Source organism: Haemorhous mexicanus, chromosome 6 (assembly GCF_027477595.1).
Source record: "Haemorhous mexicanus isolate bHaeMex1 chromosome 6, bHaeMex1.pri, whole genome shotgun sequence".
NCBI lineage: Eukaryota > Metazoa > Chordata > Aves > Passeriformes > Fringillidae > Haemorhous > Haemorhous mexicanus.
This window is the reverse complement of record NC_082346.1, coordinates 51047718-51069578: the sequence shown is the minus strand read 5'-3', so window position 1 is coordinate 51069578 and position 21861 is coordinate 51047718. Positions and strand designations below refer to the sequence as shown.

General features: G+C 40.7%; 1 protein-coding gene across 2 annotated transcripts; it reads left to right on the top strand.

The window, feature by feature from the left end:
• Nucleotides 1-15460, top strand: DDX24 (DEAD-box helicase 24). Of its 2 annotated transcripts, none has more exons than XM_059850216.1 (9): nucleotides 1-177; nucleotides 581-1328; nucleotides 4301-4678; nucleotides 6310-6463; nucleotides 6830-7345; nucleotides 9439-9514; nucleotides 10083-10271; nucleotides 12728-12857; nucleotides 14324-15460. In XM_059850216.1, exons 2-9 carry the CDS (start codon nucleotides 599-601, stop codon nucleotides 14545-14547), a joined length of 2397 nt encoding a protein of 798 aa, XP_059706199.1. In that variant the 5' UTR covers nucleotides 1-177; nucleotides 581-598; the 3' UTR covers nucleotides 14548-15460. The 2 variants fall into 2 exon arrangements, with proteins under 2 accessions (XP_059706199.1, XP_059706198.1); XM_059850215.1 differs by having other exon boundaries at nucleotides 12728-12861; nucleotides 14328-15460.
• The last annotated feature ends 6401 nt before the right edge of the window (nucleotides 15461-21861 follow it).

The window sequence follows — 21861 nt, the reverse complement described above, 5'->3', positions numbered from 1 at the left end:
ACGCGCCGGGTGACATCACGCGGCAATGGCGGCGCCCAGGAGCGCACGCGGGGCGCAGCGGCGGTAGCGGAAGGCCTGGCCTGGGCAGGGCCCGCGGTCCCGGTCTGTGCCCCTCCGTCCCTCTCCGTCCCTCTACGTCCTTCTCTATCCTTCTCCGTCCCGGGGCTCCTGAGCGCGGTAAGCGCTGGGCGGGGCGGGGGGAGCAAGCGCCCGGAGCTCCCGCGTGTGGCGGCGGAGGCCGTGCTGGGCCCCGCCGCGGCTCCGCTGCTTCCCGGGGCGGGCAGGGGTGGGAGCGCTGCGCGGCGTGCTGAGGGGATTTATCTAGCGGTCCTGCTCTTATCTCCGGAGGTGTTCCAGGAGGGACGCAGTAGGCCTGGCCTGCCTGCTGTATTTAGTTATATTATAGTTTAAGTTATATTTTAGGTATATATATATATTAGCTCGAAGTTATGTTTAAGTTATGTTATTGGTTTATTTAAAAAAGAAGTAAAATAATTATTCTGTAGATACCCGTTTGCTTGAATATCAAGGTAGTCTCCATTCCTTGGATTTTAAGGCCTTCTTTTTTTTCCTCCCTCAGTTTCTTTTTAGATAAAAAATGAAGGCCAGAAAAGGAGGGAGATTTCGATCTTCTTATAAATTGAAACGAAAAGGTATTGAAGTAGTAGGAGAATGGAAAACCGTGCCAATCGACCCCAATCTATTTGCTGAGGAGGAGTTTCGAGATATAGTGTGCTTGGAGGAACTCACAGAGTACAAGCTAGTAAGTTCTTCCAAAGTGGGGAAAGTGAAAGAGAAGAAGAGAAAGGCTGAGAGTACTTCTGAAGAAGGCAGTGAGGAGGTGGAAGAACCTGTTGTTCCTCCAAAAAAGAAAAAGAAAAACAAAGATTTGAGAAGCCAGAGAGATAATAGCAATACTCCTAATGCAGCAGAAAATGATGTGCTGGTTGATAAAGAGGCAAAGTGTAATGAAATAATTGAAGAAGATGCTAATTTTGAGAACCATGGACATGTGACTGAGAGCATGTCAAGCAGAAGAGACACTCCAGAGAAGAAGAAAAAGAAGCCTAAAAACAAGGCTTTTCAAGCACAGGAATCCCTTCCATCAGTAGCTACTTCTAAAAAGGTCAAAAACTGGACAACAGAAGTTTTATCTGCCTCAGCTGATCAAAAAGCTGATGTGTCTGCATGGAAAGACCTGTTTGTACCTGAGCCAGTGCTGCAGGCCTTGAGCTACCTGGGGTTTAGTGCTCCAACTCCTATTCAAGCCTTAGCCTTGCCTTCTGCCATTCGGGATAATATGGACGTTCTTGGTGCTGCAGAAACAGGTACAAGTCTGTTCAGCTGATCCTGTATGCTGGGAGCATCCCTTTCTCCCCTTAAAATGTAGCCCATGGCTGCAAGGTTTTATATGCAGAAGAAGCAGCTTTTCTGTGTTATAAAAGAGCCTTTGTCTTTTGCATATCCAGTGTATTAGTAGAGTTTTAGAATTTTGATACTTAGGTATTTCTAAACATGGGAACTTACATGTTTGTGAATGTATATGTTTGTAAATATGGGAACTCCCATCTTTACAAAGCATGCAAAGCTTTGAAGCCTCAATGAGTTTCTGTGCTTTTGGCAGAAGTCTCTTTTCCTACTTCTTAACCTTCTTCCTTTTTTGGGAATAGTAAGGTGATACTCTGCAAAAGGCAGAATTAATGAAGCAAGCAGAGTCATTTCTGCTGTAGCCAGACACAATCTGTGGAGATATCTGTGGAGATAATAGTGTGGAGCAGTGAATAAACACTGGGCACAGTTTAAAGTGTGAATATGACCCAAGTCCTACTCAGAGCAAAACAGGCCCACCCTGTGCTCTGTCCCCTGGCTTTGGCTGTGTGTTGTCACCAGCCCTTCTCCCTGCTTGAAGTGCTTAAAGTGAGTTATTGCATTAATGATTTGAGAGGTAGATTCACGTCCGTCTTGTTCTCAGCTCATGCTTTGAACATTGCTAGGCTTCATGAAGTTTGTTACAGCTTCTTCTTTACTTAATGCTATGAAGTTTCAGAGTATTATGGTCTCTCAAACTTTGTGGTTCATACCTTTGAAGTTTTGTCTTTAGCAACATTTTTTTTCCCTAAAAGACCTAGAGAGAGGAATCACAATTGGAAGCTGCCTTGGTTTAAAAGCTTCCTTTAGACTCTCTTCATTTGTTCCAGTTGCTTTATCTCACTGCTTCTCTGTAAAGTCATTTTCTGCTCTCCAGCAAGAAGGTATAGTAACTAATAAGATATGCAGTCATTTGCATTTTTATTTTAATTAGAAGCTGCATTGATGCTATTAGCTTTAGTAAGATTAGAAAGCCCCACAGGGAGTGTTTTTAAAAATGGAACTGAAAATTTAAATGGTGTTTTTTGTACTGCAAAAAAGTGCCATTTTGGCAGTGCTGGTAAGCAAATTCCTCTCTAGCTGCAGAATGGAAAGCCTGGTTGTTGGCAGGCTGTGTTCTTGCTTTATAATTTTGTATACCCCTGAGGTAGTAGGAATGTGTTTTGCTCATTTATTCTTTCCAGAGTGAAATCCAGATTCTCTCCGGAGTCCATCATGTTCCTGTAGAAACTTAGGAGATGTGGACAGCTGCCTGTCAGGAGGTGCTGCAGTTGGGAGAGGTTGAAACACTCTAGTTCTTTTTTCTGTATCCTGCAGCACCTCTTAGCTTTGGGTCTGAGGGAGGAATATGCAGAGTTAAAGAACTAATAATCTTTTGTAGTAGCAGCATTGGGAAGACTGGGAAGATTTTGATAGATCCATGTGCAGATCAGACAAAGGGAATGTCAAGACTTGGTTTTGCAGTGGGTCTAACCCTTGCTGTTCATTACTATGTAGAACTAGTGAAGTTTCTGGTTGAGGAGTCAAATCTATGTGAAATTATACAATATGAAACTGCTTAAAAGAGCACGAATTTGCTTGAACTGTAGTACTAAGATATTCTTTCCTTCTGGTTTTGCATGCCTGTCTGTGTCTGTGGTTTGTGTGTTACAAAGATAACATGTCCTGTGAGGTGATAATTTGTTTAATTTGTGGGTGAATCTAGTGCCTGTAGAATAGTCCTGATTATCACAGCCATAATCTGTCTCGGTGCAGTACTAATATTTGCGCCAGCAAACTACATTGCATTTAATTCAAAATCAGCAGTGCTCTTCACCTTAAAAACAGATATTCTGTATTACCAGAACCTTATTGTGTCAGTGCTCTAAATACAGGTTATAAACATTTTCCACTTCAAGTGCAGGCCGAAGTCATAAAATACCTCCCAGCCATGCAGAAAGGTGGGTAAATGGATACCAGACTTGGCAGCAACACTGGTCAGGATGCTGACACTGGGCTTATCTATATTCACTCATATTAAGGTTCTGCCCTTAAATAGGCAAAATTCTGTGTTGCTGAATTGGCAAACCTTTACAGCTTTTTGATATGGAAGGAATTGAGATGAAATTTCCAGAGGACTGTTTTCCAGCAGTGGCCTATTACAGGAATGGTGTAGTAGTGTCTTGTACTCTGGATACTGCTTTCATGATTAGTGAACTGCTAGATCTGAAAAGCTTAACTGGGGTGGATCTGCTACCAGGCTTTTCCTAATGTCTTTATTACTGACCAATAGTTCAGGAGGGAATATTTGGCAGGGAGATAACTTGCATTTAGTACGGCGAACCTTTGCAATTAAGCTTTCTTTTGACAAGCCCTGTCTCTCCAAAGTGGATTCTCTCTTTTGAATTAGATGTGTATGCTCTGATTATAAAAATGTGACCCAGTGGTAGATCAGGAAATTAGACAGTGGAGTGTTTCAAAATACATTATCTTAGAAAGTTGTAAATACAGGACTATAAATTGAAGATGGAAGCAAATCCTTCAAGTGCATTCCAGTTTGTCCTTGGCCTCATTTGCTATTCCTTTATTTGGAGAATGTTGATTAGAACTTTCAATTAGGGCACGGTATTCTCCTTATGGGCATACAGTTCTTTAAAAATATCTTGACTGCAATTGCAGCTTTTTAAAAACACTTTTAGAACAAATAAATATGCCTGACCTGCTAGAGATTGGAAAAATACCTGTTCACCAGGAACAGGGGAATGGAGATGTATAAAGGAAACGGGAGAAAAGATACTACTGCTGCAAGTTTCTGGTCTTCTAAAGATCATGAGTTTGCATCTGTTACAATGGTGTGTTTTAAGAACAGTGTGTGATTGGCTGTTGCTTTTCTCATCTTTTCAAATAAATGACTTGTCAGTCTGTGTTATTATTCTTGTTTGGTTTTTTTTAGGAAGCGGCAAAACGCTTGCATTTGCAATTCCGATGATTCACTCTGTGCTGCAGTGGCAAAAATCAAATAACTCAACAACGAGAAATGACAGTGTTTCTAAAGAGTCCCATCAGCATCATGATGAACCAAGATGGGAAAATGAGGATGAAGCAGAAAAACTAACCCATCAGCAGGTTGAAGATAGCGGAGATGAAGATGATGCATCTTTCCCAACAGGCTGTGTGAAGGTGCTGGAAAATGTTGAATTTGATTCCGATGACGAGACACACACTGTTGGCTCTGATAAAAACAGGCCTCTTTTAGGACTGGTCCTTACTCCTACAAGAGAATTAGCTGTACAAGTAAAGCACCACATTGATGCAGTTGCAAAGTTTACAGGTATGTAAATCCCAGAGGCCATCTTCCACAGCCAGATTAGACTGTGTTTGGATCTCGGCATTGGTGTTGAGCCAGAAAGTGTGCTGCACTTTCTTATAAAATCATAAAATTAGTACAACTTTTGAGAGGTTAGAGTTTTTAGCCACTGATGTGTGAGAAATGCATGGAGATTATTCAGTGAGATGCACATGGTGGTAAGCAGTTAATGTGAGCTATTCTGCTTTAAAATGTGTCTTCCTTCAAAGAGGTATTGGTTCATGCTCTCACAACATAGAATCAGTACTAGATATCTGTCGACAGCTAACCTTGTTCTAGGTTTGGGTAATGTAGGCTCTATATAATTAATAGTTTCATTATATATAAAATTTTGATTTTTTATATATCTAATTTCTTTTTTTACAAATATATTAATCTTGGTATATACTGTATATATAACTTTGATCTAATAAAAAAAAAGTTATGGCCATAAATACTTAGAGTAGACGGCATTGCTGGATTGTCTGTCTTATCTCCTGCAGCAGTCAAGCCACAGAAGTGTTACTAAATAACATTCCTGACAAAAGCAATTCCCCTCTATTCCTTTCCTTTCCAAACCAGAAGTCAATATATCTGTTAAGTGAATGAGTGAGGACATGAAACTGTTGAAGACAGTGAATTTTTCCCAATTCTCTCCACTTCTCCAGTACCAGTAATTGTTTATTTATTAAAGAGGTTATGTAGTGCAGCACACTACTTTTAAGCCCATCTTTCTTTCGTGTCTGTATGTCCTGCTGTGCTCCTCAGTCTGCATCCGATTTAAAGGCTTATTTTAACTGCTGGGCTGAAATAATCAGTTTATGTCTTACAGGAGCAGTGCTATTTATGTATAAAAATCTGCTGCCCATGTGATAATATAGTTGCTGCAGCAGGAGAGGCAATATTCTGATGTGAACTTTTTATTGCCTCAAACTCACTTTGTGAAAAAAAACTGCTGTAGTGTTTCACAAGTAATCCAGAAGAGAGATCAGTGGAAGCTGGGATACTGTAAGGGTCTTGCACAGTAGCATTGAGTTTTTCAGTGGCCAGTGTATTCTTTGAAGAAATAGAGTGAAATAAGCCATGTGTGGAGTCTGCTTCCAAAGATAAACTCATTTTAGTACCTCTGCAATCTACTTAAAGCTAATGAGGTCTGTGCTACTGGGAAAGAATCAGTAATCAGGTGGGAGCATACTTTGTAGGATTATTCCATAGCAAATGAGCAGCTATTTAGCAAGACAAGCATTTCTCAGTCTTATTCTTGAAAGGATCTTCTGGTTATTCTTAACAGGAATATGTTTGTTCATGCAAATATAAATGAGAAAACAGGATACTCAGAAACTTGTTTAAACAAAACTAACAGCTATTCATGTGATTCTTCATGCTGTTGAAACACTGGTGCACTAATTCTTGACATCTAACTATGATGAGAATTCTTCTGTAAAATTGAGTGCATTTCTGTATGCTCAGTGTTACATAAAACCCCTGAAGTTTCCTGGCCAAAGTGCTTGTTGAAGTTGCAATTTATACTGTTTAAAACACTTCATGAAGCAGATATATATAAAAACATTCACTGGTAAAATAGTGAAATAAAATCTGTTATTTATATGTTCTAGGCATTAAGACTGCAATCCTAGTAGGAGGCATGGCTGCACAGAAGCAAGAACGTGTGCTGAATCGAAAGCCAGAAATTGTAATTGCAACCCCAGGCCGTCTGTGGGAGTTGGTTAAAGAGAGACACCCACATCTTTCAAATCTTCGTCAGCTCAGGTAAGGGCACCTTTTCAGATAACTGCTGGATACTGAACTGGGCAGCCCTGCATACTGGTTAGGTTTACTAACAGATTGAATAATGTATATTACACAAGGTCACCTATTTCAGTGTCAGTGTTTTATTGAAATGCACATTGGTTATTTTGATGGAGAGAAACATCAGTTAAAGACAGTAGTAAAAACCTGATTTTTCGAAAAGAAATGCAGAAGGCTACTGTAGCTGCCTCAGGATACCTGGTGTTCCTTTTGGTTTTATATGCATAACATCCTTTATGTGTTTAGCAGGAAAAGTTGTTCTTAAATGTATCAGGTTTGTACTTAGCTGCACAAGTGTATTTTTACTGTGTGTTTTCTACTTGACAGGTGCCTTGTGATTGATGAAGCAGACCGAATGGTTGAGAAAGGTCACTTCTTAGAGCTGTCTCAGTTGCTGGAAATCTTAAATGATTCACAGTATAACCCTCGACGACAGACTTTTGTTTTTTCTGCTACTTTGACTTTAGTCCATCAGACTCCTGCAAGAGTTTTACAAAAAAAGAATGCTAAAAAGATGGACAAGAAGACCAAACTAGAATTGTTAATGGAAAAAGTAGGAATAAAAGGCAAACCCAAAGTAATAGACTTAACAAGGAAAGAGGCTACTGTTGAGACACTGACAGAAACCAGAATCCACTGTAACACAAATGAGAAGGACTATTATCTCTATTACTTTCTTCTCCAGTATCCAGGAAGAACCATGGTCTTTGCAAACAGCATAGACTGTGTAAAACGCCTCAGTTCTCTCCTCACAATCCTAAATTGTGATCCTCTTCCTCTGCACGCCAACATGCACCAAAAGCAAAGACTGAAAAACCTGGAAAGGTTTGCTGAGCGAGAGAGGTGAGTTGATTTTGACTTTCCTAGTAGAGAAAAAAAAATTGCATAAAGGGTGGTGGTGAGGGGGAAGAACTCTGTTAGAGTAGGAGCAGGTTGGGGAGGAATGCTGAAGATGTGAATCCCCTGGTCATGAGCCCAAGATATTAATGATTAAGGATGAGGTTTCACAGTTAAGGTGATGAACTGGAGCAAGTTCAGTGGAAGGCCACCAAGATACTCAAGAAGCACTGGCTCTGCAAGGGACTGGGTGTTTGTATTACCTGGGAAAAGTATTTTGTAGGGAGCTAATACCAGCCCTCTGACACCATAAAAGAAGGTTATCCAGAAGATGGAGCCAGGCTTTTTAGAGTGGTGCTTGATGGGAGGAGGAGGGGTAATGAGTGCAAGTTGAAATAAGAGATTCAGGCTGGATATGAGAAAGAGCTTTTTCTCTGTGAGGACAGTTGAGCATGGGAACAGGCTGCTTGTCTTGGACTTTTTTGAGACTTGGTTGGATATAAGCCCTGAGCAATCTGGTCCAGTCTTGCAGCTCATCCTGCTTTGAAGAGATTTTTCTAGAGATCTCCTGAGGTCCACTAGAGCCTGAAATAACCTGTGGTCCAAGAGTTTGTTGCTGCTGAAGGAGCTATCACTATTCTTGTTTTCAGAGGTTTTTTTTAGAACTGTCCTGCACAGCTCTGTCCAGGTCTGGGCTCTGCAGCTCATTTAATCCTCTGTAAGTTAATGAATCTCCGTAAACCATCAGAAAACTAACCACTTATTACTCATTTGCAGGTTTAGTCACATAAATTAGTATCCCGAGGGTCAAAGTATCTTTGAGTAATGCAGAAGAAAGGGCAGTTGTGCCTTTCAGCAGTAGTGGGCAGCCAGGGCCTACCCATGCAGACCTGTCCTGCCATTTTAGAAAACATTGCTTTGGGCTGTCTTTGGCATGGCCTTTGGGAGGAGATTTGTAGTGTAATTTCTTCCATAGTGCAGAAGCCTCACAGCTGAGTCCTGCTGTGAACTGCTTCGTGCTGTCTGGGAGTTTGTACCTTGTTAGTAGATCCAAGCATGGAGAACAAAGGTTGAATTGCTGTGATGGAGCTGCAGCATCCCTTGGCATATGTATTGATAGCATTTGCATAAGTCAGGTGAAGTGTTTTCATAGACTGCAGATTTTCAAGGCAGGAAAGAAATCTATGAGACCATCTCTCAAGGCCTTCTGCAGATTGCAAGCTGTAGAATTTTCTGTTGTTATTTCTGCTTTGAACCTTGTAGCAATAGAGAATGCAGTCAGATGCCATAAAATCATAACAAATTTCTGTTACCTGAAAGTTATTCATTTCAGTTGCTGGGAGATGTTTTTAAAACAAACTGTTCCATATCCTGGGGAGACTTCTGTCTCTGTAGAGACTGCTTATATAAAAGAACAACTTTTTTGAGTAGCTCATTTTGTCTAACAATAAAGAGAAATAGTAACTGTTAGAACAGAACTCCCCCCTTTATTTTTAGGATTTAATTTACCAAGAGTGTATTTGAGTGCAAGTTGGTAGAAGACACTTCATTCCCAAAAAACCTGTTATTTAAATAGATAATGTTAATAATGTGATTTTTCTCAACTGGTGAAACTTTTAATAACATGTATTGCCAGAGGATCAACTGTTTTAATGGCGGGGTCGTAGCAAGCTAAAGAAATTCTTTACAACCTAGACAGTGCACTGAAAAGTGTAATGCAGGGGCACATACCCCCCCCCCCCTTCCTCATTGAGTAGCAATTTTTTCTAGCATTCTTGTGAACTTAGAGAGAAGAAAAACATAGGAAAACAGGATCCAGCAAGGTAATGCATTTACTCATTGAAAGCAGAATAGACCTGCTGAAGGCAACACTTGCATTTTAAATTTTAGTTTAAGAATTATTTTTTCAAGACTGCCCTTGAGGGGAATTGGGTATCATTTCTGTAAGGGCAAACAGAATGCATATGTCCTACAGATAATACAGTATAAACCTGTTTCTTAAACTGCTGTGGTAGAATTCTTGGTGTCTGTATTTTATGTTCCTTGGCAAATTACTTGCTCTTCAATTTTACATTCATTAAATTTTGTCACTTTCTCAGCTGTGTCCTCCTGACAACAGATGTTGCAGCTCGTGGTCTTGATATTCCTAATGTCCAGCATGTCATCCACTACCAGGTTAAGCATTTTTAATGTTTTTCCTATTACTATTTTGGTTTGATGTAAGTTTTTGCTGATCCAAATCCTGAACACTGTAAAGCTGTAATTCTTGGTCCCATATATAGTATAGTCCCAAGTATAGAGATTAAATCATTTAACTGTCCTTAGTGCTTTGTACCTAAAGATTTCATTTCTGCAGTGACTGTAGGTAGCATTTTATGAATGTGTGATTATGTATCAGAAATGACATAATAGATATGATCCTCCTTGCTTTTTGCTTACCTTTGATATCCAAAGGTGTCAAATTACTCAGTCTTATAACTCTTCTCTGAAGACACATAAAAAATTTTTCTGCTTTGCAAATGAAATGACAGAGGATCAGAAGTTAGGAGAGACTCACAAAAGATTACGCAAGGAAAAATTCTGGATCAGAGGACACAAAATGTGTCCTGACATCATCTTTTACATTACTTTCATCTGTGTTACATGTTAAAACCCAGCACTCTTTGGCAGCCTCTTGTCCGAGGCACGGCAGGCTGCTGGCCGCTGTGCTGGCTGGCCCCATGGCTTCTCTGGCTTCCTGCAGGTCCCTCGCACCTCGGAGCTCTACGTGCACAGGAGCGGCCGCACGGCCCGAGCTGCCAATGAAGGCCTCAGCCTGTTGCTGATTGGCCCCGAGGACTTGATCAATTTCCGGAAAATCTATAAAACGCTGGAGAAGAGTGAAGAGCTGCCATTTTTCCCAGTTGATGCCAAGTGCATGACTTCTATTAAGGTAAAGAAATAACAGTCTTTTTGCAGCCTGAGTAGTTGCTTCCTTATTTATATTACTGATATGGTATTGCCTGTCGTGTTCTTTCCAGGTTTCAGATGAAATTTACTCTTGAGGATCTGGATTAAAACATTTAGTTAATTACTCAATATTTATTACTATACATTACTTAATAAATATTACTTATATTACTTATCTTTATTGATTATTATATTACTTAATAATTAATTTATATTTTTTAAGCAATATCTATGATTTCTCATCAATAACTTGCCCAAGAAAGTTGTTCAAACATCACTTATGTTTTTCCAGAAACAGTATAGGGAAGTGGATATGTTTTGTGGCTGTGGAGCTGGGATGTCTCGGCCAAGTACATTGTTTAAAGCCTCTTATGTTAGGAACAGACTAGAGAATAGTAGCAGGTTCAGGGATATTCAGTGGTCTTCACCTGCCTCTTCCCATCTGAAGTTGTGAGTTGTCTGCTTTTCTAAAAGTTCCTGTACTGTGAAGCCACAGCTGCCATTGAACCCTGTCAAACTGAGTGTGTTTCCCATTCCTGGATTATTGCTTATTTTAAAGAGCATTCAGTCACTAACTCACAAGATAGACAATGGTTTGAATTTACCAAACAGTGTGTTTAAGAAAGCATCTAGTCACTGCAGATTTTCTACTTCTTTAATAAGAGACTATTTAATGTCTCAGCATTCTCTTAGCAGTTTGGATGGTCAGTCATATACAAATGGGACATATTTAAATACTAGATTTTAAAGGAATCCAGCTGGGGTAGAAATGTCTGAATATTGCACAGTCATTGAGAACGGGGAAGAGTGCAAGCAGTCAGATAATGCAGCAGGTATCTTCCTCATGGTATTTTGATTCAGGCTTGCCTACTTGGATTGGACTGAGCCCAGGGTCTACCCCACTGGCAACAACAATACTTGGGAATAATGACAGGAATTTTCAAAACCCAGGCTTGCTGCAGATAGGGTATTCCTTTCAGAAAATGCAGCTTTCTGAAAGAGGAAAGAAAATCAAATAAATGCTTCCATGGATTCTTTTTTTTTCTCCTCTTGGTAGTAATGAAGAGAATCTGATTTCCACCCCTGTCTCTCCCATTGTCCCCTTCCACCTACTAAATGTTTCTAGTTAGTGAGAGAAATCTGTTACTTTGAAGAGTGTTGCTTCAGAGGTTCCTTCTGTGTTTCTTGATGAGTAGTTGTTGGCTCTTATCATGCTCTGTCAATTAATGGGCAAATAAATGTTGTTTCTACACTTTCTTTTTCCTGTCACCATCTCACAATGATCTCTCCTATCTGTAATACTGCTCCTCTCCCCAGAAGAGGAGAGGAGCAGTATTACAGTATCCCCTCTGTAATTGTAGTTGCTGGACTCCAGCCTCATAAGCCCTTGCAACAGTCCTATCTTGTTTATGCTTTGTCCTGGGTTTAATCACAAAGTCATTGTAGTTGGGACTAATAGTGCTGCTGATTCTTTGTCTGTCCCATTGGCACACTCATTCTCTCCTTTTGCATGCCTTCATTCAAGTTCAGGAAAAGTTTGAAGGGGTTTCACTTGAGAGGAAAAGAATTGTTGAACCAGGGTAGATTTAAAGAGGACTTAAATTTTACAGAGATGGAAAAGCTTACTTTAAATTTCTTGTAATGATCTAACAAGTCCACTGCAAGTGTTACTTCTTCTCTCTCTCTCTTTGTTGTAACTACCCTGGCAGTCCTGGCTGCTGCTGTTACTGTGCAGCACCTGACTATTCTGATTCCTGCATGGTTTTGCTTTATGCAACTTCAGGCACATTCCAAAGAGCAGCACTCGCTTCTAGTTGGTTCATAATGTCTGTTAGTGCAGATTTTCTTTCCACAGAGAATTAGTTATTTGTTTGGCCCAGCTGGAAGCCTGCAGGTCAGGTTAAGTTTGCTGGACATCTTTGTTCCACCTGTGTGCAGCTGGGAAGAAGGACAGGACATTCTGTCCTGTGCCTAAATAAGATCCAGGTGCATTCCTCAAAATATGATCTGTTCCTTCCATATGGCCTGCAGGAGTTTACTTTTTTCAGAGTGGAATGAAAGTACTGGCTGCTCCTTACTGCTGAGACTAATAACTCTGAGATCAAGCTGTACTATATAAGTATGTAACTTGGAAATGATTGGTATCTGAATCATGGTTTGTTCTTGATGTCTCTCAAGTGTTTATAATGATTCATTCATAGAAAGTTAACATTCAGGTGTGTTTAGTAGTTGAGATGTTTAAGAAGTCAGATTCTGTCATGGATCTAAGGAAGGAAAACGCTAGTGAATGATGATGTGTTTATTAGGTGGGACCTCAGTAGGGAACAAAAGTGTCTCTGCACCCCAGTTGTATTGCAGTGCATGCTCTCAAACACTTCCTCTGCTGAAGTACCCCACATTCAAACCTGATCATAATGTCCAAATGTACTTTCATTGCAGGAACGGATGAATTTGGCAAGGCAGATTGAGAAGGCAGAATTTTTCAACAGTCGGGCAAAGCAACACAACTCCTGGCTCCAGCAAGCTGCAGAGGCTCTTGAGATTGATCTTGATGATGAAATGTTGATGGGCAAGTAGAAAATGTTTTTTCATGGATACGCTCAGTAGGGCCCATAGTGCTGGTGTCCAGAAGAAGCCTCACCATGGCAGAGAAGCTTCAAAAGCTGCAGGGCAGGGGTTGGGGGAAGGAAAGGAGTGTTGGTGTGTGGTGTTAGTGCTGTTTTCAGGATGGTCGGGCAGCTGGAGCTGAGGAAGTGAGGTGTGACTGTTCTGGCAAGTTGCAGACAAGTCTGCATGTTGTAGGACCAGAACTGGTGAGCTTCTGGCAAACATTTCAGAGTAATCTAAGCAGCCCAGTGTGTCCTGATTTGAGTCTTGTCCCCTCTTGTCATAGAGAAGGCTTTTTCCACACTTCTGCTTCTCTCTCCCACTCTCTTGTAGTCAGGCATAGGGACAGGAGCCTGACAGCTCTGTGTGGGAACAAGCAGGAAGTGCTAGGGAACACCAAATAATATGTGAGCCTTAAGTAGGTTGAGCTGTGTGGGCTAAATGGCCAATACATATATTGAAGTTGATGAGGTTTTTGGTGGTTTGCTAAAAGTAAATAATTTCTTACATTTTTAAAATTAAATATTTTGTAGGCTGTAGCTGAGAGAATTTGTAGGGTTGTACAACTGCAAGTGGCTATTAGTTCAATGCCATGGAATTTTGCAACGCTTAGACGCACTGTAAAATGCCCCATTGTGTGTTCATATTTCAGGAGCTGTAGGTATGATGTCCTACCAGTTCTTTGAAGGCAGGCTGAATAGGATTACTGCAGAGGTCACTTCAGATTAGTCTGGCTCTAACCTGTTAGCTGCTAAGTTTGCCAATGCCTTTATTTTGAAACATGTTTAGATTTATGTCTTTCTTTATTCATGCCTGGACTAGCTGCTTCTCAGCCACTTTGCAAGCAAACACTAACCATCTCTGTCTGCATTATTCAGGAGTGCTTTCACATAATTAGCACTCTGCTGTCTTGTTTGACATAATCTGAGTATGCTGTGCTTTGGAATGAATTTCCAAATAGCACATCCAGTCCAAGTAAGTTGTAGCTCTCAAGTGAAACACTTTCTAATTGCCACCCAGAAACTTGCCAGGTTTATGCTTTAAAGTGTACTCAGTCTCTAATTCTTGTGTGGCTTGTTGGAGCCCAATGAAACTCCCAGTCATTCGTGCCATAAGTGAAGTGCCTCTTACACAGTCACAAAAGATTTAGTAATGTGCTTTCAGTTTTACCTTACAGCAAGCTTGATTTCATTTTTCTCCTCAGTTCAGGCCTTAACTATGGCTACTCAGTAGTCAGGATTCTTCTTGACGTCATTACCTTGTGAACAGCCTGGGTGATCTGAAAATGTCACAGATGACTGGGAGTTGAGTGACTTTGTTAGAGAGAGAAAGCTGGGGTCAGCATCTGCCCTTATCAGGTCTTACAAACACCTGCAATGCAAGATTTTTCTTTTTGTAACATTCTGTATCTTTGATTTCTGCCCCAAGGAAGAAAAGCTAGTGAGCAAGAAGAAAGCCAGAAGCAAAAGATGCTGAAGGGGATGAAAAAACAACTGAAACATATGTTGTCCCAGCCACTGTTTAAAGTCCTTATGAAAACCAAGTACCCAACACAGTCTGGAAAACTACTCTTGCCTCAGACATCAGAGGGCATTTCAGCTCTAGGTGCCATGTCCAAAAAGCAAGCCAAGAAGAAGAAATCAATAAAATAAAATTAGATAACAGCAAGATCATTCAGTGTGACAGAAGCAAGGACTATCCTCAATCAAGGCTGTCAGTGCTTATGGAGGAACCCATCTAGAAGACAGATTGTGTAAGGATGTTGCCTGTGTATTGGTTGTGCAGGCACAAAACAAAATGCTGATTTAAAGGGCTTAATTAACATCTGGTTAGTTACTGTTGAATCTTGTCTTGGATCTTGGTTTTTTATGTTCTTATTTTTTCCATAAATATATTAATAGAAGTTAATTAGTTTTCACATAGTTCTGATAATTACTCCGCTTTGTGAGATGGGTAAGAGTTCCTGAGTGGAATTCACTGTGGGCATACTTGAATGGTAAAACTTGATTTGAATTTTAATGTTTTTGAAGGACACGGGAAGGTCAGCTATATACAGTGCAAGTACAGTCTGAGCTGGTGGTAGTGGGAGGTTTGGCTTTTACTGCCTCTAGCTCAGTGTGGAAGGCAGAAAATACAGATAATGTTACCAGTAAGTCTACAGTTCTGGTTATGGAAATGTCCCTGTTTTCTCCTCTGATAATATTTCTGTTCTGTTCTCCACCAGGTTTAATTCTCTTAGTCCTGTGTTAATACATTTGAATGTGCAAAAAAAAGTCAGGGTGGCAATGGGTCAGGACTGACCTTGGGAGATGTGTAGATTTCTGAGGAGTAAGTGTTGCTACTCAGTGTTTTCTTGATTTGATATTTGAAGTTAAGCCTGTGTTTGAAAACATGTTAGAACCATGATCTTCACTGTAGTAGAAGAGATGATGTTTTGAAATGTCACTTTTGAAGATTGCTCCATGATAATTGTGCTTTTAAATAATTCTAATCTGATCTGGGCAAATATTTTTTAAACTGTTTTTTAAAATATATCAGAAAAATATATTTTGAATTTCTGTTAAATTATATCTGCCATAAACTTCAAAGCCTCTGTCTGTTTTGAGTTACTTGAAATTTCTAAATCCCTCATAGCTGATGCTGTTTACACTTAGCAGGCAAGGAGAGGGGAGAAGTACCCAAAAGATAAGACAGTGGAATCTGTATTGGTGGGAGGACAGGTAACCTCCACCTTTTGGCTCTGGGTGAGGCTTAGTTTCTGTGTCTCAGACAGTGTGGAATGAACCAGTGTCACTGCCATGACAAGAAGCACCAATTTACTCAGCTACCCAGGGAAATTTGTGGAGTTGAGACTTGCTAGTTATGTGAGAATAGCAAACTCTTTATTCTTTCAATCTGTGTAAATAATTGAAGCCCTCTGTCTCTGGAGGGCTTTTCTCTTGTTTTCATGCATTACTGAAGAAGAGCTCTGACAGTTTAATCATAAGCATACAGAGCTTGTCATGTATGAGACTTTCCTTGCAAGGCACTGTTTGTCTCATGCCCTTGGGAGCAGAGGGGAAAGTTTTGGGGAGAAGAGATGGGAAGGTTGTGTTTCCTCTCTCATGAGAGGAGCTGCATCTTTGGAGTTAATGTGACATCTGAAAAATAAAAACAATTTTATGACAGTTCCTTGTAAGGAAGGCTGAAAAAAGGAACTGTACAAAGGTAAGCATGCCCTCATTTTTTTTGCATGTCATTTTAATCAGAGTCTTACATTATGATAAGGAAACTTGTATTGGTTTTGTATCCTGAAGGGTTTGAAGACAGGTAAGCCTTTTCTGAATCTTATGATGCATTTCTGTTTCCATTTCATTAACAAAATCAAGGCTGGATCCTGACAACAGAGCTCAGCATCTCCCCATCTGAATCTGCATGAGTTTTGGCAATTTCTAATTCCAGGAGATCATGAGAAGAACTGAGTTGGGGGAAGTGAGGGTATTGTTATTTCATTTCTATCATTGCTATGAAGTTTTTCAGCTGCTTCTGTTTTCCTCTGTTTAACCCAGCTGTCACACTCCCAGCCCACCGTCTTGCCAAGTCTCCCCAGGATGGAGCATGGCACTTGTGCCCTCCTTGCTGCTTTCATAGAATCATAAAACCTAATTCCACCATGCCCAATAGCAAAGTGCCACATCCACTTGTTTTTTGAACACTCCAGGGGTGCTGACTGCACCACTTCCCTGGAGAACCTGTTCCAATGCTTAATGGTCCATGTTTGTTTGTGGGACATGCTCTGGGGCTGGTTTTCTTCTGCAGCCTCTTATGTGCTCTGCATGAACTCTCAATGCTTAAATCTACTAATGCTGCACCCCCACAGGAACTAAAGCAGAGATTGGACCCTAAAAATATCTCAGTGTCTTAAAAAGAACACTTGTCTAGAGCTCTGAAAGCTCTCTTGTGGCTGCTTGTTTTGCCTTGTCATTATCTTACCAGGATACCCTGAGTCTTCTAGCTAGAGGAAAAACCTAATATTTGCTTTAGCTAATTTTAAAAAATTGTTAAATCTATAACTGAAATATATTACCATTTAGCAGCCCCACTCCTATGTGAATGAAGCTACTGCAGAAAGAGGACAGTAAAGTGGAATGTTTTCTCTATCTGATTTGTATGTGTACTACTGGTGCATATTAGACATGAAGAGTTTTACATCAAGTCCATATGGGCAGTGTAATCTTCGTGTTTATCAAATATGTAGTAGCAAATGTTTTCTCTAATGCTGTGCTGGCACAGCAGTTATACTCAGGCCTCTAACCAGTAATCTCATGTTTTGTGGCAGCTTATGTCTGCTGAAATACCCATAATTAAAGGACTTATTAAGTCTCTTTTAAGCTGTCAAAGCAACTTCCAAGTAGTTTAATAAAGGCATGACTTCAGCAGAGTCGTGGTAGGCTTCAAGCTGATACAGAGCAACCAGTACTACCTAACAGAAAAGTGAAACAATAGCTTCTGAACCTTCTTTTTTATTTTCTGAATGCATGGGGCCCGTTGATCTCATCCCTGCCGCAGAGTTCCTGCTCTGTCATACTCTATAAAGAAGAGTCCCTGCAGTTGAAGGCATCTGCTGAGGAGATAGTTTGGACAGGATCTCACATATTAGACAAGAGAGTTTCCTGACATTCCCCATGCCTTTTCTTTCCTCCCCTGTATGTTAATAAAAGAGTAAATTAGCAGAGCAGAAGCTGGAGTGGTGCCTTGCCATATGCCTGCAGCCCAGGCACAGGGCTGGCCATGTGGCACAGGGGAGGTAATTCACACCTTCCTGAGAGAGGGCTGGGTACCCCACACTTACTGCAATTAGTCTGTATCACTCCCTGAGGGACAGGATATGGGAAAGGGATACTTTTTGACAGCCTCACCTCACACAGCCTGACAAGCAGGAAAATGTGGTAAGAAATGCTGTGCTTTCCTGGGTGTTCAAATGCTCCCTGCTATGTCCTGTGCTAGCAGGATGTGGTTTTTGGGTGCCTGAGCTATTCCAGACTTTTTGATGAACGGCTTGGTGAAAGGAGCTCAGAAGACATGAAATGAATGACTGATGATATAGCAAGCATCAATTTGTAAGTAATACCCAACAGTCATTGCAGAAAAGTAGGATGTTGTCAGTGGTCATAGGCTTGGGAAGTAGAAGGGAGGCACAGGACAGAAGGTCTCTCTTAAGGAAAATTATCCTGGTTCTGTAACTTCTGCAGATCCCCTTTATATAGCCCCCTTCTGGCATTCAGGAAGATGTCTGATACTGTTCTGGCCTGTGAGAGATTTTCTATTTCAGCTTCTTTTTGTGAAAGGTATTGAAAAGCTTCAGTATTTTCTCAAGTCAGTCATAAGCTCCTCCTGGGGTTGGCCTCCCAGAGTGAATAAGAAAGAAGAAAATAATCTGTCACTCCTGTGGCAAGTTTATTGGCCTGAGGAAGCAAGTGAATAAGAGCTGCTGTGCTTCCTTGCATCGGAGTTCAGCAGCTCTTGCTGTGAAACTGGAAGAAATTGTAGCCAGTTTCCAGAGCAACCAACTTTAGATGGTACAAATTGCCAAATTTCTGTAGGTGAGAGCTGCACATACAGAACATAAATACAGAACCTGGCTTGGAAAAGCAGAAAAAGTACATGTACATGGGCTTTAGTACCACTGGGCTAATTAAAGGTCTGATTATTTTTTATTATTGATGTGATTATATCAGTCTAATCACTAGAGTGGATGGTTTTTTAGAAGTAAAGTTTCTTCTTCTTTACTCGTGGCAATATCTATAGCAGTATAAGCTAACAGGTGTTATGGAATTACACACACTGGCCATCTTAACAGGGTCCAACCCTAGGATCCCGCTGATTAATGTCAACTCCAAGTGAAGGTTTCCAGTTCCTCTTTTGCTAGTTCTCAGGTTACAGGTGTGTGCCTCTGGAGAGGGACCCCTTGCCTAGACCATGCCCCTCAGTTGTACCCATACCAACCATCCCCCAATCTACACATCTCTTCACTTAATTCTGCTCAGTGGTCTCTCAATTTCATATGGTTTTCACTATTGCTAGGCTGGACCTTCTTAAATTACCTCATTCTCTTGGAATTGTCTCCTTTGTCCTTGCATTCTAGAAAATAAAAGGAACTAAAACATCTATACAGTGAAGAGTTTAATTCTAGTATCTTAAGGTATAGAAGACAGCCCAATAATAAAACTGGTTGAAACCATCTGTCTTGTGCCTTTTTGTCTTGTAGATATTTTTGTGTCCCTGGTATAAATTTGGTAATTCATTCCTCTCCATCTAAGAGTCATAGCAGGGACAGTGGTGGCAGATACAGCTAAGTGCCTGACAAACACTATTTCTACTGGTGGCAGGTATTTCTAATAGCCTAAAAGTCGTTTCAAAGCTACATGACTACAAATTCAAGTAATTTTGTCTTAGAGAGTCTTAATCATTTCCTCCCCCTGAGGACTGTGAATGATACTGAATGTGTAGTTGTCACTGTGTTCCTAAAATTGTATAGATGTTTAGTATTCCTGCTGGAAAGTGAGAACCTCTAGCAGGTTCCATGTTTTCAGGTATTCCATATCTGGTAAGGAGGTTTTAATCACTCTCACAGTGACAGTTTTCCTGGTGGGAAAAGCTTCTACCCATTCTGAGAGCTGATCCATGATTAACAGTGTTCATAAGAGGCATGTCAGCATAAACACTTTGAAAATGGGAAAAATGAATATGATCATACTTCAATCTCTTGTTTGTGTTTTGTGTTGGAAAACTTTCAACATGTGGAACAAGAAATCACAGTACTTTTCATTGTCATATATTTTCTGGGGACTGCCCACATTTTTTCCATCTAGTTAACAATTGCCATCATCTCTCCAGGTACTTTATCATGAAACCACTTAGTCAAATTCATTAAATACTTTCTTGGTAGAATAGGTTATCTCCCAGTAGGCCAAATTCCAGTTTCATCGTTCACAGCCTCCCAACTTTTCCATCGAGCCCTTTCTTCCTGAGTAACCTCTGCATATGTTTGGGCTGGATTACTGACCTCTAGTCAACCATCAGCAGAGGGAGTTATTATGGTGGCACACTCATTATAGGTTGTTGGACAGCAGTTTTAGTTGCTTTATCTGCCAGATCATTATTTGTTCTGCTTTTGCTGGACCCTTTGATTTGGGCTGGACAGTACACTACAGCAATTTTCCATGGAAGCTGAATAGCTTCCAAGAGCATTCAGATTGCAGTTCCATTAGAAATATACTTTCTTGCTGAGGCAAGGAACCTTCATTCTTTCCAGAGCATACCCATTGCACTCTCCAAAAACTTACTTAGACTAAGAATAAACACTGCTGATGTCCCAACCAGGCTGCTCATACTAACCAAGTTAATTCATCAAGGCTTGTGGAGGTTCTGCTTCAAGTACCTCTGGCTTTTTCACCACTGCATAGCCTACATATCATTTTCCATTCATGTAGCATAAAGATCTGTAAGTGATAAGGGGTTTGAGTTCTCTAGAAGCTGATCCAGCAGATCTTCATGTGTGCAGTTGGAGTGAAACACAGCATAATCATGACAGGGCCCATCATCATAAGGAGCAGGCAGTAAAGTTGCTGGGTTCAAAACACTACATCTCCTCAAAATAACATTATTCTCATTTAAGATAGTTATTTTAAATCATAGTGCTGTGCCGTTTGTGGGGACAATGCTTGCATAGCATGTCGCTTCAAAAATCAGTTTTACTTCATGGGGGATATTCAGGGTTGAGGGGCGAGCCGGGGGTGATGCTCTGCTGCTCTCCGTGACGGTCGCCGCTCCCGCGGCTGCGTTCCCGCGGAGTTTATCCCGCGCAGGACCCGGCTCCGCCCGGCGCTGAGCCACGGGGCGGCGGTGTGCCACGCTGCGGAGGAGCGGCTGCGCCCGCTGCGGCCTCGCTCTCACTCTTCGTTCTAAGGCTCTGGAATAATTCAGCAATCCCAGTGCAGGAGCAGAAGCTCCTTTTATACTTAGGAAATCCTTTCCTCTTTCTGGATCCCACTGTATAGTATATACAAAAAAAAAAAATTTAAAAAAAGTATATTCTATAATGGTTATATATATACATATTATATTATAATAATAGATATATAATCTATATATTATATAGATTATATATAATAAATATTTCTATATATGGAGAAATATGTATATATAATACATATATATTTCTGATCCCCAGTGCTTCTGCCTTTGTAGCCTCTCCCCAATATCCAGGTTCTACAGTATGCTGCTGTGCCTAAAAATCCACTCAATATCTTTCAGGTCATCTTTAAACAAACTGAAGAATATAGTAGGAGAGCCACTGAACTCTGGGGGCAAGAGGGCCCATGTTAGTGGTTGATTTTTCCATAGAAATGCAAACAGAAGCTGGCTGCCTTCTGCTGCAGGAATGGTAAAACCTAGTAGTCCCTGGAGGAACCCCTACCCCAGAACAAGCCCCTCAGTTATACCTGTACCACGCACTACTCAAACCATACATCCAGTCCCTTAATCCTGGTCAGTGGTGTCTTGATTTCTTATTAGTTTTAACTCTTGCTGGGCTGGCCTTCTTCTGAAGTTACCACATTCGTTTGGAATTGTCTCCTTCCTCCTTGTCCTCATTGTCTTCATTTCACTCACATCTGCTGGACTCTGCCAGTTCTGTGTTAGCAGCACTTGGTTTCTCAAAAAATTTGCTCTCAGTCAGCCCTTGCAGCCTAGAGCTTCAAGTGCTTTAGTTACTGGTGCTAAGCAATTAAAGCTAAGCAATTAAAGCTAATTCAGAAAGAACAGTTAAATGTCTTCTGTAACACATGAAAAAGGTATAAGGTGCAGTCACTGCTCTTTCTAATCAAGTTACTTCTAAGCTGGCTCAAGTGAGGCCATTTCCATCGTCACAGTTCTGAGATGACATCACAGTGTGGTTTTCTTGGAAAGTTAAAAAATTTGTGAGA